The sequence below is a fragment of the Pararge aegeria genome, chromosome 5 (genome assembly GCF_905163445.1).
Source record: "Pararge aegeria chromosome 5, ilParAegt1.1, whole genome shotgun sequence".
NCBI classification, from domain to species: domain Eukaryota; kingdom Metazoa; phylum Arthropoda; class Insecta; order Lepidoptera; family Nymphalidae; genus Pararge; species Pararge aegeria.
In genome coordinates, this window is record NC_053184.1 from 736844 (window position 1) to 755184 (window position 18341).

At 35.6% G+C, this 18341-nt stretch overlaps 1 protein-coding gene across 2 annotated transcripts; it reads left to right on the forward strand.

The window, feature by feature from the left end:
• Positions 1-1294: 1294 nt before the first annotated feature.
• LOC120623797 (balbiani ring protein 3) lies at positions 1295-17507 on the forward strand. 2 transcript variants are annotated; one of them, XM_039890044.1, is made up of 5 exons: positions 1295-1591; positions 4785-4894; positions 8938-9042; positions 11711-11896; positions 15359-17507. In XM_039890044.1, exons 1-5 carry the CDS (start codon positions 1486-1488, stop codon positions 15416-15418), a joined length of 567 nt encoding a protein of 188 aa, XP_039745978.1. In that variant the 5' UTR covers positions 1295-1485; the 3' UTR covers positions 15419-17507. The 2 variants fall into 2 exon arrangements, with proteins under 2 accessions (XP_039745978.1, XP_039745979.1); XM_039890045.1 differs by having other exon boundaries at positions 11711-11840.
• Positions 17508-18341: the final 834 nt, after the last annotated feature.

Consider the following 18341-nt stretch of genomic DNA (forward strand, 5'->3'; position numbering starts at 1 on the left):
ATCGCCTCCCCTATTAGCAAGGGTTCGAATTCCGTAGATTGGACCCTCCCAAAGTCCCGCAGCGAAAAATGACAGGTAAATTCATGCTTTGAAACTCTTTGTAAGTGTCATGAATGTCTTTTTTTTTACAAACTATTAAAATCAAGAGATGCTTAAAGGCCCCTTGTAAAACCTAACACAATCGTTCTTTGTAACCCGGGCTTGGAAAGGTTTACGATCAAGATAATCCTTACGAATATTATAAACGCGAAAGTATCTACACGTTTGTCTGTTCCATTTCAAAGCTGAACCTATCTGCTTATCTTGATGAAATTTAACATAGAGCCTCTTCACTTAAAATACTTGTTTGAACGAAAACGTGCTTGTTGAAAACTTTGATACATAGTTACGTAAGATGTAAGTAGAGCCTGGAAACACAGTAGCTTGCAAGATCTCTAGAGAGATCTGTGGCACACTACCTTTGTTGAGGGAACAAATTTAGACGACACAACGACGACGACAAAAAAAAACAATTGTACCTACTATAATTGAATAAATTGAGCTACTCGTCCCCGGAAAGACTGTAGAATTTGTCCTACGGCACTTTTTCATTAAGTAGGACTTTATATGCAAAGAGCGGTCTTGGGTTCTTCATAATGCTGCAAACGGGAAACGTGTGTGTAATCAAAATTAATATTTAGGTACTATTTATAATGTAACATATTTTACTCTAACATATATATATATATATATATATATATATTAAATTTAAAGCTAATCTTTACAACTAACTAACTTATCAAAAAATGAGCTATATAGAGGACCCATTAGCCCCAGCTACCCTCTTGAATATTTTCAAAGCGTAGTCGAGGAAGACAGTCCGGCAGTCCTCAACATTGACTAGTGTCCCTAAACTATTTAAATCTTAGTTCTTACCCAGCCGGTTGTAGTAACTCTACAAGTATAGTAGAGACATTTAATCTCTTTCATTAAACTGGTTCGCATTACAAGCACTACAGTTATTTTCTCCGTGGTGTAAAATAAAATTACATTCACTCGTTTAAAAAGGTAGCTATCGCTTCTCTCCTTCGATGAGAGGTGCTTTTTGCACCTTGCAAGGTATGCAGAGATTCCGGTGGGTTTCGGCGAACGTCACCTGACGTAGCGAGTCAGCTGTGCAAATAGCGACGTCGGCGGCGTCACGCAACGTGACGTCACCGCGGCGGGCTTGACCGCCAAGCCTACACCCGTTGAGTCAGGCTTTATAATAGACAATCGCAGCACCACCAACCACTAATCACTAGACCGCCAAACGAGCAGCACGTGTGCGAACCTACCAGCGGATTGTCGATGCGTAACTTTCATTTTAACTCGAAATAATCAAATACCTGTGTGTAGAAAAAAAAAAAAAAAAATAATCAAGTGATTAAATACAAAATTTGCAACAGTTTTTAATTAGTGCAATTAAAAAAGTTTATATCAGTGAAATAAGTGAAGTGAAAAGAAATGGAGAGAATATTAGTGCTCCTGGTTTTTGTGGTGACAGTGACCGCTTTCAGACCCAACCCGAGGTTCCCGAAGGAGGAAACGGAACAGAATCAAATCAAAAAAGGTGCGACTTTAACCCTTGCGAATTTTTAATTAATTGAAAATATATCTGATGAAATTCTGAGATTTCGTTCAATCAGCAAAAGTAACTTTTCTTATTCTAGATTTTGAAATTTAGGAAATAATCAACAAGTTGGCGCTTGGTTGAGTACTTACCTGATGATAAGTCATGAAATCTGAAAAGGAAGTTCGTTAAGTGAAAGGGGCAAGGGTATGAAAGTTCATAAGGTATTCATACTGTATACCCATAAATGGAATGTCTAGACAACTTGCGTCGTTCCAAATTGTTTTACATAAAGTTTTGGGATGAACTTGAAGCCTTATCAGAAATTTGACAACTTAATTGATTCCCGCAACTTCGTGCGTTGGAAACTGAGATTTGCGGGGAACTAACTAAGAAGAATAGTAAGAACTAACCTAAAGTTGCTTTGTACCAAATTTCATTAAAATCTTTTTATATAAAAAAAAATCTAAGTGAATTTCTTATAAGCCCGGAACCTCGTTATCACTGCACCAGGAAAATCTTCAACATCAAAAATAGGTCATCTTGAAATGAACTCATTTTATATACATTTAGTGGTGCATTTTGTTTGATTTTCTCGAACAGTCACGTGCCGCATAAATTTATCTACGAGGGTGAATTTTTTATAAGCATATCATCCCTTGCCTCAAGTTCGATGGGAAAATTGCTACTAATGACTGACTACTAAATGAGTATAAACGACAAGTAGAGTAGCCTCAGTAGCTGATGCAACTCGTGTGCTACTTATGATAGCCGCGTCAAATTGTTCGATAAGCGATAAGTTGACTATTGCGACATCGAGGTTGTTCATAAACCAGTTTCATGCACAATTTTGTGGTACCGAATTCTTTAAAGGTTTAACTTTTACAAACATTGTGCTCGTGTATCAACTATTACGAATAAATAAGCTTTCTTTAACATTCAGAACTTAGTTTTAGATTCTATTATAGTATTAAGGACTACGTCAACGATACAAATCCTTAGGTGTAAATTATTGCTCTTACCAGGTTGCTTTTTTTATAGTTTTAAATGACAATGTGATATGGTGATAACAAAAAAAATAACAACCGGCTAAGTTTGTTGTTGGCGTCTTCTTAGACTAGGGCGCGTTTGGAACCCTCGTAGCTTTAGTTTTAAGTTGACGAATTTAGTTATCGCCATTAAATCACTTCTATATCATATTTTACATGTAATGTACGCATCAAAAGTGCCATCTATGTGCCTATTCGAAAATTTTTGACTTTGACTTTGACTTTGATTATTTAACGACTAAGCTTATCGATGTTTTATGCGAATAATCCTTTTAATTTGAATAATCCGTGGTATTCCTTCTAGTGAAGTTTCATATAAGTTTAGTACAGTTCTGATATTGATTCTCCTCTGATCGAACTCCTCAACAGATTTAAGTAAATGACTTACAGTAAATTATTATCATCATCAGCATTATGGCGTTTAAAGTCCCACAGGCTTAATCGCTTACAGAAGTGAGGAGTTCAGAGTATAGACCCACCCCGCTGGCCCACTTTAGGCTGACGGATGGCTCACCATATATAGCTTATCTTATCAGTACAAAAATTAGATGGTCTTTAGAGAAATTCCCTTTTCAAAAGTGAGTGATAATGAAAATACTTTCATTACGGTTCAGCTTAAATTATTTGCATTTCACTAATTTAGTTTTATGAAAATAAAAACTAAATTGCACTAGTTATAAAAAGAACTAATAAAAAATAATCTTTAACTTGACCGATCAGTTGTCAATTCCTACATGGCCCACGCCGGGAATCAAACCAGGTGCTTTCCAGATAAATAATACTACAGTACTCAACGGAGCTCTACAAACGCATCCAAATGTTTCTTTATAACCCATTATAGGCCCACAGATGTCGCTTTTGATGCTTGCATTATTAACCTTTTAACATATAAAAATATATTTACATGAAAAAAAATATCTTAATAAAAAAAAAATTATAGACATTTGTTATAATAATACAGATTGTGCACAATTTTAATTAATAAATTATAAATGACTGCCTAATATTATGCATTATCAAATAATTCAGAAACGTAAAAAAAAAAACTTTCAACTAACGAAGAAATCTAAATGTCAGTTTCAAAAAGTTCATATTTGGAAGCCGTTCTTTTTTTTAAATTTTGACATTTACGACACTTTTTGGGGAATTGCGTATAAAAAAATATCCATCCCACCTTTCATGATTCTGTAAGCGGCATTGGCTTTCTAAATAATTTATCTTTATCATAGTGCTATTTATAGAAGTATAAGTCTACAATGAAATATATAAAAATCGTAAGGAATGCGTAGTAAGCGAAAGTACATGGTACGGGGTTTCCGAAAGTGCCTGTGGTCTAAGAAGAAGCCGACAACTAGCTTAGCCGGGTGTACTTACGAGCATGTTATCACTATCTCACGTCATAACCTGGTTAGAGCAATAATTCATCTATCTTTACTATGATCGCCGTGGTCCGAGTAGTAGGCTCACTAGCAATCCTAATAAACGGGTGCAAAATTCATTTATTTCAAGTAGGCCTACTTTATAAGCACTTTTAGTTATTAGGACTTGTAGTAATCACCTCCTTCCGTGTTCTCTGACCGCACCTCACGCCGTAGAAATAAAATTCCACCCTCATCATCTGGATGCCTGGTATTCTTCTACTATTCGAAATACCTGATCATTTCTACCGCGCACTTGCAAATTATGGAAAAATCTCGCATCTGATGTGTTTCCTCAAAAATACAATCTACGGTTATTCAAGGGGCGGATAAAGAAATTCCTTAAAAGCCGGCAACGCATCCGTGGCTCCTCTGGTGCTGCAGATGTTTGGTGATCACTTATCATCAGGTGACCCACTTGCTCGTTCGCCCGCTATTAATATAAAAAAAAATAGGAATTTAGGTAATTAGGAGATATATACCTAATTACGTATACTGACATTATATTTAATGTTATGCTTTTTAATTAACCTCAATATTTGGACGTCGTAGTGAACGACAAAATTTGCGTGAGACAAAATGTCAAACATCTGTTTATAAGTGTTTAGTACCTACCATATTTTTTCCAAATAAAGAGTTTGAATTTGCTCTCAAATATACAAACATTTCCGCTTTATAATATCAATGCAGATGATGATAAAATTAATCCGATGGTTTTGTCTGCAGTGTCGTGCGGTGCACATGAAGACAGAAGAAATGAAATTCTCAGTAAATCAAAATGCGGGGAACCTAAAGACGTCTTCGTTGAGCTGAAGCCTCAAAGCTCGTATATGCAAGTGAGTTTTTTTCACCAAATCCAACATTGTTTGCCAATTTCCCAAATGGAAAAGGATCCCAGGACCTTTCGCTTAGAATGACAATGGTATCTTATTCCTAAACTTTTTCCTGTTTCAGTGTTTATAAATATGTTTTTTGAATCGACCATTGATTTTTCTATTGTTGATAAATGGAGCGGTGAAACTTGTTCAATATTCTATCGGTCAATTTAAAAACCGAAGCTACGGTCGAAAACACAACTTTCAAGGTTTAAGTAACTTCTATATTTATAACCACAGAATTAGAAACATACGGAAGCCGTGTATACGACTTATATTGAAGCATCAAAAACCACTCCACTTTAGTAGTGTTTCTCGAAGAGTCACTTTATTCCATTCAACAGTTGACATTCATTATTTACCTATATTATACCTCTAATGTTCTTAAAGTTGAACATAAAATGGGGAAAACGGGAAACTTTTGTGAGCTAGCAACATTCCGTGGTTGTGAAGTGAGACTGTCTTAACTGGCTTCTTCTTTTTGGAGTCTGCGGTCCAAACCAACAGTAAATGCACTACGAATAGACAAATGACGTTTCAAATCAAAGCTTATTAAGTCTTAAAATATAACGATATTGGGTTGCTTTCATTGCATTTTCCTGAATTAACTGAACCAAACCACTGGATGGATATTTTAATGCAGAAATAGAAGTTTACGCCCGTTTGACGTCTACGTAACAGGCGTGTAATGTCGAGTAGGTGTAAACTTCTACCTTTACTTTACTTCTATTAGGATATTATTATATCCGGTGTGTCTAACTCAGAGAGGGAAGATATACATTTTGTCCTTTTGTCCTTTCCCCGTAAAAAAATGTCCACAGCCCATGCTAACCTTGTATATAGCTATCTAATTTTAGACTTTTTCATGTACTTTTTTTTCACCCACTTGTTTCGCCAGTTAATGTTAATGCAATGGTACACATGTTTGTAATTATCAAAATGGTTTAATTAAATCAAATGGATGCAGGCGATGATAATTATCAATTACTTTATGACTCGAAAAACCCACAAATGAGCGCAAGTAAATTGTTTTAAATGTACTGATAACGTGGACTTATCTAATGAGAGTGGTTATAATTGATATTTCGCAACGCTCGCAATGAAATCATATCCTCAAATTGTTACTGATACGAGTACCTACTTCTAAGATAACTCGATATTACGTATAAAGATTCCTTGTAGTAATAAACTCATAGTAATTAAGCTAATATTTATCTACTTTCTGATAGTGGCCTTATAAGCATGAGTCCATTCAACCATAATCGTCATCATCAGGCTTTTAATATCCCAGGGTGCACAGGCTGGATTAGCTGAAGCGTATGCTCCCGCAGTGGTTAGTGCTGTGGTCTTAAAATCGGAAGGTTCCGGATTCGATTGCCGGCAGGTCAAATTGGGAAGTTATAATTTATGAAATTTCTGGAGGCTTTTGCGTTGGCCGTGGCTAGTTACCTACTGATAACGACCGTTCCGGTACGATGCCGTTTAGAAACTGTGGGGTTATATTTAAACGTACTGGTTTAAAAATCACTGCCATACCGTAACATACTTCTACCTTAGCTACCATCTAACACTGCCACTCGACTGCACTCTCACCACGTGAGATTGCAGTCGAGGGCTAAGTCTAATTTTGACAATCTTTTGTTACATTACTGACTGATTTGAAGAGACAAACAAAAAAGACACTTTCATATTTATAATATTAGGTACTCAGTACCTAAGTACTTGAAGTGTCGCTTACTTCTTATATTCATAAAACATTGATTACTAAATACAATACTAGAGAGATAAAATATACTAAATATACTACGACAGTACACACATCGCATTCTAGCCCAAAGGTAAGCGTAGCTTGTGTTATGGGTACTAAGATGCCTGATGAATATTTTTATGAATTATATACATAAATACTTAGAAAATACATATAAACACCCAGACACTGAAAAACATTCATGCTCATCACACAAACATTTTCCAGTTGTGGGAATCGAACCCATTTCCTTGGGCTTAGAAAGCAGGGTCGCGGCAAACTGCGCCAATCGGCCGTCATTTGAGATATGTTACCGTTTAGTATTTTCGCTTCTCTATTACCTACCCTGGTTGATAACCCTATGAACGCCGCTGAGTCATGTGGTTTTAATATAACGGACTTAATTCTATTGACTTTCGAATCAACGCACGTATTAACCTACGTAGTGTTCTACGTAGTAAGTAGATTTAGCAATAACGCAAATGTTTGCACAAAGATAACACTTCATTAAGAAATCCGTCCCCAAAATAGATTGCAGCAACTTGTTCTCACGACACCATTGGAAATGTTGACCGACTAAAAACCTTCTCCATATCTTCATTGAACGTTCGGGAGCCGTCAATGCATTACTTCTGGAAGAGACTGCTTTTTCATGCCACACTTTTGTAGGCCGATTGGCGCAGTGTGTAGTGCCGGCCGAGTAGCGTAGTGTTTCAATTTTGTAGTAACTCTCCTTTGATAATCTCATGAAATCAATGCTCATTAATTACGTAACAACAGTACACTTTAACAGATGTACTTTAATTATTTTCCCCAATAAAAAAGCTCACCTACCGGGAATAATTTTCTTAATAGGTTCGTTGAAAGAAATCATAATTCAAATTTCGTTTATTTCAAGTAGACCTAATATAAGCACTTTTGAAACGTCAAGTATGTCTGTTTGTAGTGACTTTACCACCGGTTCGGAAGGCAGATTCTACCGAGAAGAAGCCGGCAAGAAACTCAGCAGTTGCTCTTTTCCAACATCGTTTTACAATTTAACAATCTTTTATATACAGACAAATACAAAACATTATTAAAAATATATCAAATAGATTTTTTTATAGCATTATATTTGACATTATTTGAATGAAGAGTTGGAACCTTATAAGTAAGTCCTAAATAGGTTCAAAAAGTATATCCTACGGTGTTTAACGCTATATAGAGAGTTAAAGAATTATTTAACGTATGGTCCCCTAATCTAAGTAATAGAATGGAGTAATTTGCCTAATAAATTTAATTAACTGACGCGAGGTTCAAATATTTGATTATTCAAGACGTGGACCATCACAATGTCGCCTACATCCGTGAAGGCAGTCATTAATGCGTGAGAAAATCCGCTTCCGAAACGATGGGTTAGGGTTGCCACAAGAACTATACAATAAAATTAATCAAATCAAATAAGAAATATCTCATACATCATTCAAGAACAAAACAGAAATAAATAAAAAAAGACCAAAGCAACAAGTAATTAAATTTTTTGTAACAAAGGCGGTCTTATCACTTATAAGGATCACAACTTGAACATAAACGATTCTAAAAACCTACCCTGGTGTTATTTTTTATATATTTTTTTTATTTGTTTAACTGAGCCTTATAATGATGTTAGTGCCACAGTAAACAACGAGACCAAAAAACTTCTGTTAGTATATCATAAAAAAAGGCAAAAAAAAACGTAGTAATTATTACAAAGCCTCACCAATACTTGAAGTGTTACAGGACTGGTGAGACAATTTGCCTCGCAAACATGGTGATTGGTTGTATAGTAAAAAATACATTAGCAAAGTTTTCAGGCAAATAGAAACATGGTAAATGGCTATTAAAGATTTAGCTGGCGTTCATCACATACTGTTAGGAACCATAAATAAAATAAAATCAGTCCAGTCGTTCGAGAGAGGATATATTGAATCAAAATGAAAACATAATATTAACTTTGAAACATTTTTTTTAAAAACAATAAACAACTTTCTTTTGTATTTATTTTGAGGGTGTTAGTAATCCCAGGCTAAAAAGTAGCCTGGGCAACTTTCAGCGTTTTAAGTGTCTTTTTACTGTCAACAATTATGTTGATCCGCCTATAAGTGAAGAAGGCAATCTAAAAAAACACTTTATATTTGGAAAGTAGACGAGTATATATCGCTCGCTCATAGCTTGTAATATGAATTCGAAGATTGTAGGCGACACCCCTAGCTTTAGTGACGTGTGCGTATTTCCCCAGGTGGTGCCGAGCGCGGTGTGGGTCAAGCGCTGCGTGGGGCTGTGCGACCACGGACCCGAGGGCTCCCGCTGCGTGGGCACCAACAAAACCATAGAGCACATACCGGTAAGTTGCTGAAAACTGTGTGTTGCTGTATTACAGGCACCTACGCCTAAGATTGATGGACGCATTGCGGCAAGTTGGCGAACGTGCTCCTAGCATGCCCTGTAATTATTGCTCTGCTTACGGGCAATGAAAGACAAAGTTATAGACAAAAGGTTTCGCACAAAACATCAGCACGGCTAGCTTGGGCAGGAGACAATTATATCCCCGGGGAAAGCATAAAAATTTATCTTCTCCCACAGCTTTATCAACTCTCAGAACACTGGCGCACATGTGGAATTGATATCCAAATAATACATATGTAATAATAAATGGGGGTAAATTTCTCCTATTCCATGTTCCCGTGGTTTAGCAGGTGGGCACGTTGGTTATATCCCATGTCAGGGGATATAATCGGGGGATGTAATTTTTGTCTCTTGCCTGTGCTAGCCCTGCTGCAAGTGTTGCTCTGTTGATGGGCAACGATAGGGAAAGTTATGGAAGAAGGTTTTGCACAAAACATCAGATGGGTCATCGTCTTGGTCCGCGCCCTGGTTTAAACGACAAAGCCCACAATAGAATTTGCCGAGTTTTTTTTAGGTTATCATCATCTCTGAGCATATTTTAAAAACGAACTAAAGTTAGATTAACTTGTGAAAGCGTAGTGTTAGAACGTTAAATAGCATATAACTTAATCACTTGATGTCTTACTAAAGTTCACACTTCATAGTTCGTCTACTATTTGACAAAGTAATCAAGCCAAATGGACAAACGATATCTGTTTGTCTCGACTTGGCTCGTTCAAGTGCATCCTTGACACACTTGCTCATTTGCTTCTAAGTAGTCCCAGAGACAACCGTGAGATCTATCGATGGGAACACTTAGACACTCTATTCCTTAAGCTAGACCATAGACGGGTATAAATCTGATAAATTTTGTTACAAGTTAGTCACTGGAAAATAAAACGGACACTAGTCCCCAAAAACACATTTGAAATTTAAAATAAGATAAATATAGAGTGTCCTCGAATTCAATTTCTATAAGTACTCTTCTTATTTCATAAATAAACTCAGTAGGTAGGAGGTACTATGTCGCGATGAAAAAAAATGCCCTTTTCATTTGGCCCTAATTAGATATAATAAAAATATACAAACAGACCTACAACCTTTCATGAGTCTTACACAATATTTCCAGGTGCACACGATATCAAGTAAGCGACTTTTCTTTAACACAGTGGGTAAGAAAGAGAGGTCATTCTCCTTATCTCTTTAATAGCTACTTTGTTAGTCTTAAGAAGGCAATTATCAGAAATAGATCTTAATCTGAGTTCCGTACTTGTGTTAAAGCCCCGGCCATTTTAGTTATTAATATTGCTTTACATTGTTTCCATGCATTTTACCACATCTGAAGTTATAACATCAGAAGTGGGATAAAAGGAACCAGCCATATGTATTTTACGATGCGTTTCGTAAAATAAATAATTAAATAAAAATATTGGTGTACGATAATATTGATTACAGTTGTAACATCATTTTTGACTAAAAAAAATATTACTAACTTGTAACTTTATCGTTCCTTAGTCACATCAGTCATTCAAAAAAGTCAGTTAGTGGTAACGTACCTACTCGTAATATTATATTATCCGTATATAGTTACATAACGCACATATTACGATGCAATTCGTCATTGAGACGCAAAACAAGTAATAATATATTTTGATAATATGTCACGTCTTATTTAAATATGATAATATTAATTAACATATTTGAATCATTGAAAATCCGTCTTCAAGCAACCGCAAACTGCAGACTTCTGCGGGGTTAATTCTTATACGACGCCAGTTGGCTTCCTTTTCATACGATGTTTTGTGTTTGATTATGCAATATTTAATTCATTAAATCAGTCAAACCATTTATATTTTATAAAATAGTTTTCATGTTACATCTGCCAAGCGCCCGGTAACGGCTCATTTTTTTTTAGATTAGCCGATCAAAAGTCTGTGGCTTGCGGTTGCTCTTGCTCTATTGGTAATGGGTTGCGCAATGCTATGTCACTAATGATAATAATGACATAATTCCCATACACATCACTGACTCAAGCAATCAGGTGGTTATGATGTTTGTTTTCTATTATGTATTATCAGTACTATGTTTAGATAACATCATTATATCCATCCAGATCATCGTATAATGTATTTGAAACAACTTAAAACTACTTAACTTCAGAAGTACGAATCTCGCTTACACTTCAGTGCCTAGAATAGCACGTTAGGTCGTCGACCTAGTTTATTATTACTTCATTTAAGTCAATTATATTCAATTCAAAAATCTAAACGAAAATAACGACTACACAACGTTTTAGCCCAATATTAATATTAATTAATATTAATACTGTATCGTTAGATTAATAATTTTCACTTCATTTTTTATTTTGCTCCAGTATTTTTTTTAACTTTTATTAAATTTCTTTTTTATTTTATATATTCCTAATAAAGTCTGAAAGATGGTTGAATTCAAAATTAGCACTCATAAAATATGAGTGCTAATTTTGAATGCGTAAATTTAATTTCTATTTCGAGAACAATGCCGTTCTTTTTCTTAAATTTTAGTGCAGATTTCAAAGATGTATAGGTATAGACGGTAGAGTTAAAATGTTAAATTTTTTAATGTTATGGTGTAATTGTTCGGTACAGGTGCGAATATCAAACCTGAAGACGCTCAAGGAGACCTGCGCCACATACCCCGTGGAGGTGCACCACAGTTGCGGCTGCGGGTGCGCCGTGCCCACCCGGGAGTGCTCCTCGCCGAGGGTGTTCAATCCTCGTAAGTGCAACTGTCAATGCCCCAACATGAAGGAAAGGCGGAGCTGCCTCAAGCAGGTGCGTAAGACGATGGATGTCTGTGACACTAACGTAGGTGTGGTACGGCACGCATGCTTTTAACTTTACAACTTCGATGTTAACGTTTTTTTTTATTTTAATCTTTTTTTTAACATATGTGCTGATTCTGTTTCGTACAAAATATTTAAGGTCCTATTATTATCTACTAGCTTTTGTTCGCGATTTATACAGTTTTTTACAGATCCCTTCGGAACCGTTTCATTCCTGGTATACCCAAAAATCTGGTCAATTGGTTGCTTAGTTACAGCATAAAATAATGACAGTATGTAATTTTAGTATGATTAGTATGTAATTCCCATGAAAGTTGGTTGCGTTAATACCTACTTACATCTCTTTAATGATTTGTTGTAACTTTAAAACACTTTAAAATTATAGTGTTGCCATTAAAGACCTGCTTAGTTGTTGGCATGTCTAGCATTAAGCATACGACTACAGCATACGTGGTGCTACCAACACGAGCTTGTCAGCGTGACAGTTTGTATGGGATACGGGATTAGCGACTGTTAAGTTGCTTAATCAAAATATTACAGGAAAACTCCCAGGACACTGAATGTCTGATAATTTGGAATCGCTCGCTCTTACTCAGCTGTTTAATTTCCCTGATGGGCAAAGGACTTCTCTCTCATAGAATGGTGATAGATTTAGAGCAGAGACCCAAGATGCTGCTTCAATGCGGCTGTAGTAAAAAGTGACTAGGGCCTCATAAAGCCTATTTCTTAACTCCAGGCTGTATCTGAGAATCATCCACGTATACCAACCATGTAATAAGTTAAAGTTAAGGCTCAGTTTTGTATATAAACAAATCAGTACAATTAGCTTGCATTTTTTTCTTTTTCATTCGATTTATTTTTTGCATTTTTTTTATTGACACTTTTTTTTTCTTGCATGAATGTTTTTAAAATAATAGTTCATATTGTAAAATGTTAGAATACGAGTAACCATCGGTAGTTGGTGTACTTTCTTCCGATGGTCGCCGAGTCGCGTCGTGTCGCGTTTTGTCTGAATGCCGTGCTGAGTGCTGACATCCCTTGTCTTACAAAGATTTCAGTGTAACTTTTACATAAAAAAAAACTGTCTCACTAGAGTTAACGTAAATTTCAATATATGCGAAAAATGCTCCTCTGAAGAATCATTAAAAGCTCAAGGGATGATACTTTAAGTTTTTTAGCCATTTTTCGTCTCATACTTCTTGGCAGTCAGAGCTGTCAACGTGACACATTTGTATGCGATGACAGGTACTGATTTATTGATAATTGCTTTATAATTTGCTAATCTGTCACATCTGTCCTCTCATGCATTTGTCATGGTTCGATTATTTTGTGACCAGAGCCCGGATCAACTATTAGTTATTATAGTCGTAAAAATGTAATAGGCCCGTTTTGACATTTGTGCAAGACCATAGAATGTAACTTGGAACGAAACTGAAAGAAACAAAAAAATAAAAATCAATTACATACAGTGTTTTAAAAAATACGTAAATTTTTTTGGGACGTTAAATAATACGAAAGAATATATCGCGAGTATTCTTTTTGCGCTTACTTCATAGTAGCATGCAATTTATAATTGTTGCGAAACGTTCCGAAAACAGTTACGTTCTCAGTCTTTTTTTTTTTTATACTAGAGCTGTAACCATTTTTTTACTGAATATCGAAATTATATATTGTGTAGTTATTTTTACTGCAACGAATGAGCTTGGTTCTCAAAATGGGTTCTAAATAATGAGTCTGAGTTGATGTATCTGACCAAGCGGCACATGACTGAAGCGTCCCCGCGCGCACTGCGCAGTTTTTCGTTCCTCATCTTGTAAAGTTGACTGTGCGCTCGTTTAAGTTTGATATATATTGTTTACTTTTACGTTAACTATGGCTCTTCTATTTTGGACATTAATTTAAACATAGTGATTTGACTCGATTTTTGTGTTTGTTTTTATATAGTACTAACTCTGTTTCAACATGTTGAAAAGTGGACGTATAATCAACAGCCAGTTACGCGTATTGGTTGTGAAGTTAAAGGAATACTTTGAACGAACGAACACTTTACAATACATAATAATATCAATCCAGTACTGATACAAACTTGAATTGATTTATCGTGAGTATCGAGTACAGAGTCTTATGGTTCCATAACTAGTTACGTCGCGATGACAAATGTCAAAACGGGCCTATTATATTTTTACGACTATAGTATCTAAATGTCGTGAAAAGTTAACAATAATCAGCAGAAATGTAAAAGTTACACTCGATTCTTACAGCTTTCATTGTTGTTGTTTTTTGTTCTGTACGTTCCATTTTTATTTTATTTTTTTAGGAAAGAATATCTAACATTCATTTATTTTTACTTGGTGTTATTGACAATACATTTATTATTGTAATATAGTAGATAAATGTTCGTCTGTAGCACCTTTCAGAACTGCTAGGGCTTAAAGTTAGCGCTTGACTGCCATCTCTTCTGATAGTCAGTTATTATGCTGTTTAAGGTGGAAATTCAACCTGGAACTGAAATGACGGTGTGATAAAATAATACTTTTTAATATGCTACACCTCATCAACGTATAGCAGGAAATCACACGGAATTAGTGCAGTTGGTCCACCTGATGGGAAATAGAAAACCGCCTATAAACAGAGTAACACCTCGTCGGGCATGCAAGGAACACGTTCTGCAATATGCCGCCTGTGACCATTAACTTGAGGGGAAAGTGTTGAGCTTCATGTGCCTATAATTACACCGACAACCACGCCCTTCAGATCGGAACACAGCATTGTAACAATGCATCCTGGCGTACTTCCCAGAATAAGCTCTGTCACAATAAGCTGTACCTACTACTCCAAAAACGCCAAATATATACTTTTAACCATTAGAAGGCTAGCTTGGTACTTTGTTTCATTCAAATTCTATTACTTGTCCCAGCCACATCATATTTTAAAAGAGCGTTAAATGTTTTTTATCTCGCGTTATAAAAACTGAACTAGGTAGGTAGGCTTATATTTCATGCATTTATAGATTGCTATTACTTACTCCCGACTTAGTTGGGATGGGTTGTGATTTTATGGGGCTATGTTTGTATGTTTGTTAATATTATCCATCGTTTCTATTTCACACTTTCAGCTTCTTATCTCTGTAAATATATATTCAATTTATCATTTGTATTTAAAGGCACTCTGATATGAGGTGCAAAGACCACCTCTTTGATAAGACATTAGTATTAAGATCCTGCACGCTCCATTAGAGAACTTCCCCTGACCTTAACATGCTCAAGGCGCGCAATTCTTATTTCACCTCGAATTAAGCATAAAGCTTGTTTAGGCAAAAAACGACAGTATTCCAAGAGAATGGATTCGAACCTATGGCCATTCAGTTTTCAGCCTACCCCCAAACTTTAAGTTATCTTCGCTTCAATCAAGTGAGAGTATATAGATCGAATGATATTTTCTTTTGTTATAGCGGAACCCGGCTATGAGGTGGAATCCATCTAAATGCGTCTGTGAGAGGAGAAGAAGGTGAACTACGAAAACTCGGAAAACTCTGTGAAGAATCAGAGGAAACCATAAAAGTGCCTTGGCCTAACGTCATCGATGGTGCCTTCAAATTGATAACACTGGATGTGACCTTTGCGTTGAAGAATTCACTTCAGTTAGTGAACAAGGCTAATGTTGTGTAGGTATGGAGACCCATACAAACAGACACGTGAATCGTCGCATCAATGGACGAGTTAACTCAATTATTTACACTCAAATATTGAACTTTTTTATAGAAGACAAATGGTTTAACCAAGTGAGAGAACAAAGTTGTGAATAAGTAAATACATAAGGAGTTTTGTCGCGCACATGGACCTACTATCCTGGGCCGACCTAGGTTACACGATTTGATTGATGAACTTAAATAGTTTTCCAAAATATATAAGTAAATTTGAAATATTAAAATGATCTCATGAAAGATCATTGTTAGTTGTGTATAATCTTAAAAAACATATTTAATATTTGAGGCCATTTGGCTATTTACTAGTATAGGCCGGAGAAACAATTTTTATCCTCCATTTATATCCACTGCCAAGGGATAGGTACAATTACTTGTTCAACTGTCGAACCACCGCATCAAGGCAAAAGAAAAGTTTACCCTTGTTCATATTACAGGTATATTTTTGGGCTATTATTTCCACCCGTGCGTCCATACTCGGATAAATATTATGTACTTTCCTCGAGGAGAAAAATGTTTCGTACCCATACGAGCCGTAAAGATATATACTCGTAGGGCTTATACGTCTTACTGAATCACTGTGTAACTTGGCCGAATGTAATCGTAGGCCACCATTCAGTGAAATAACAAATAAATTCTCAATACCAATTATTGTGGTTAAATTCGATTTTATCAGCCAGTTCATTAATTTTTAAATATAGACCAGACTTCTTTCAACCTAGGTCGATCTTCTGACTCGGTCAACCCTCCAATTCGTTGAACCTAGATTGACCTAAAAAATATATATGACTGATCCATGTGTCGTAAACTCGTAGTTTAATTGTATTGAAGAAAACTAAGCAGTATTACTATTACGAATAAGTTATTTATTTGTTTAATGTATTTAATGTAAAAAAATGGGACCAAATGGTGTTGTGAATTGACTGGCCTTTATGTTCCATAAAAAATACTTAGTCCTATTAATTAATTTATTGTACTTAATTAATTTATAAGTCAATCCTATTTTTTTGTTTAAGTTATTTTAGGTTAGGTACAACGACATCACTTTTTCAGTATTGTTTCATTAGCATAGGGCGTTTCGAGATAAACGCAATTCCTAAATTGTGATAGATATGGTCGTTTTTTTACTATTAGTGTAAAGGATAATTAGCATTTAATGAATATCTTACCATAATATGCTTGTTCTAAATCAAATTCAATACTTAAACAAAATAAAAAGGGGCTCTATTTATCTCCTTAAAAAATAAACACAATGTATCGTCTATACAGAGTTGAGAGTACATACTAAAGTATTGTTGTATTAAGTAAGGTGTACAGACAAAGTATGTAAGGTAAATATCTTCCCATTGGGAAATATTAATTACCAATTAAAATCTGTACCAGATCAACAAGAAATCCTGGAAAGGATTTCATATTTGTTTTTAGTTTATTTCTTTGACTGCATATTCTGACAACCCATGCAAAGTGGTAAAATCGATTTTAAACTTAAGTCAATTGTGGTAGGTAAATAATATAGGGACAGTTAATCAAGAATGTACTTAATATTTTCAACAAATTTAATTTGCTTCTAGTCAAGCGATTCTTTGAATGTACTTAAATATTGTAAGTTATTGTAAATATTGGACTCGACTTATTGTAACTAGCTCTCTTATTTTACTAAACGTGAGTGTAATAAATGTATATTTTTGTAAATTTGTAAATAGTGTGTGTTGCTTTTGTAATATTTAACTAACTAAATACTAAGTAGGTAATTGTGTACGGACTAGTCTAGCTAGTGCCAAAGGCATTGAATCTCAAATGTAAAATAGTTAATTAATTTATTTATTATTCAATTTTAACAGCTTAAGAAGCTTTTAGTGATCGAATCACGTGATTAGTTTAAATTTTAAAACTAAGAGTCTGCCGATGAATAAACATTTGTACTTCATTTATTTTTTGATAAACATTTTGTTTTATTTAAACCTTCGTATGAAACATATATAAATCTCATATACCATATTAACTCATTACCAGTCTACAACAGGGCAGGGGCCACCTCTCAGAATTGGTAGGGCCGTAGTCCACCACGCTCGTCAAGAGCAGATTGGAAGACTTCAAACGCTTACTGACAACCTTATGGAGAACTCTCAGCCATGCAGGTTACCTCATGGTCATCACCATCACCATCATTACCAATCCATTAGCGAATCACTATAGGACACGGGTCTCCTCTCAGAATGAGAAGAGTGTAGGCCGTAGTCCGGCATGCTTTTCAAGAGCAGATTAGTAGAGTTCACACGCCTGTGACAATATTATATTGTCAAAGGCGTGACAATCTACTAATCTGCGGATATTTCTCAGCCGTGCATGTTACCTCAAGATGTTTTCCTTCAAAACAAGTGATAATCAATAGCTTGAACCAACCTATCTTCAAAGATTTCTCCAAAAGCGGGAAAGACGTGCCGGAAATCGACACCATTACCCAGTCTCCCCAAAAGGGAGGCTAAAGTCCTAGCCACTAAGATGTCACCGTTCTTATGCACTGGAATTGCCCCTCGATTGTACTCGCATCAAAATAAAAACGTTATAATTGATGAATGTTGGCCTGGAATGCCCTCCCATCTTCTGTCTTCCCTGATACCTATAATCTGGGTACCTTCAAATCAAGAGTGAATAGGCATCTTCTAGGCAAGCGCGCTTCATCTTAGGCTGCATCATCATTTACCATCAGGTGTGATTGCAGTCAAGCACT

Excerpts from the sequence above, each read along its gene's own strand:
- LOC120623797 (XM_039890044.1), top strand. The coding sequence starts at position 1,486 with ATGGAGAGAATATTAGTGCTCCTGGTTTTTGTGGTGACAGTGACCGCT. Across the intron at positions 1,592-4,784 it reads ACAGAATCAAATCAAAAAAG|TGTCGTGCGGTGCACATGAA; the intron begins GTGCGACTTTAA and ends TTTTGTCTGCAG. Across the intron at positions 11,897-15,358 it reads GGCGGAGCTGCCTCAAGCAG|CGGAACCCGGCTATGAGGTG; the intron begins GTGCGTAAGACG and ends CTTTTGTTATAG.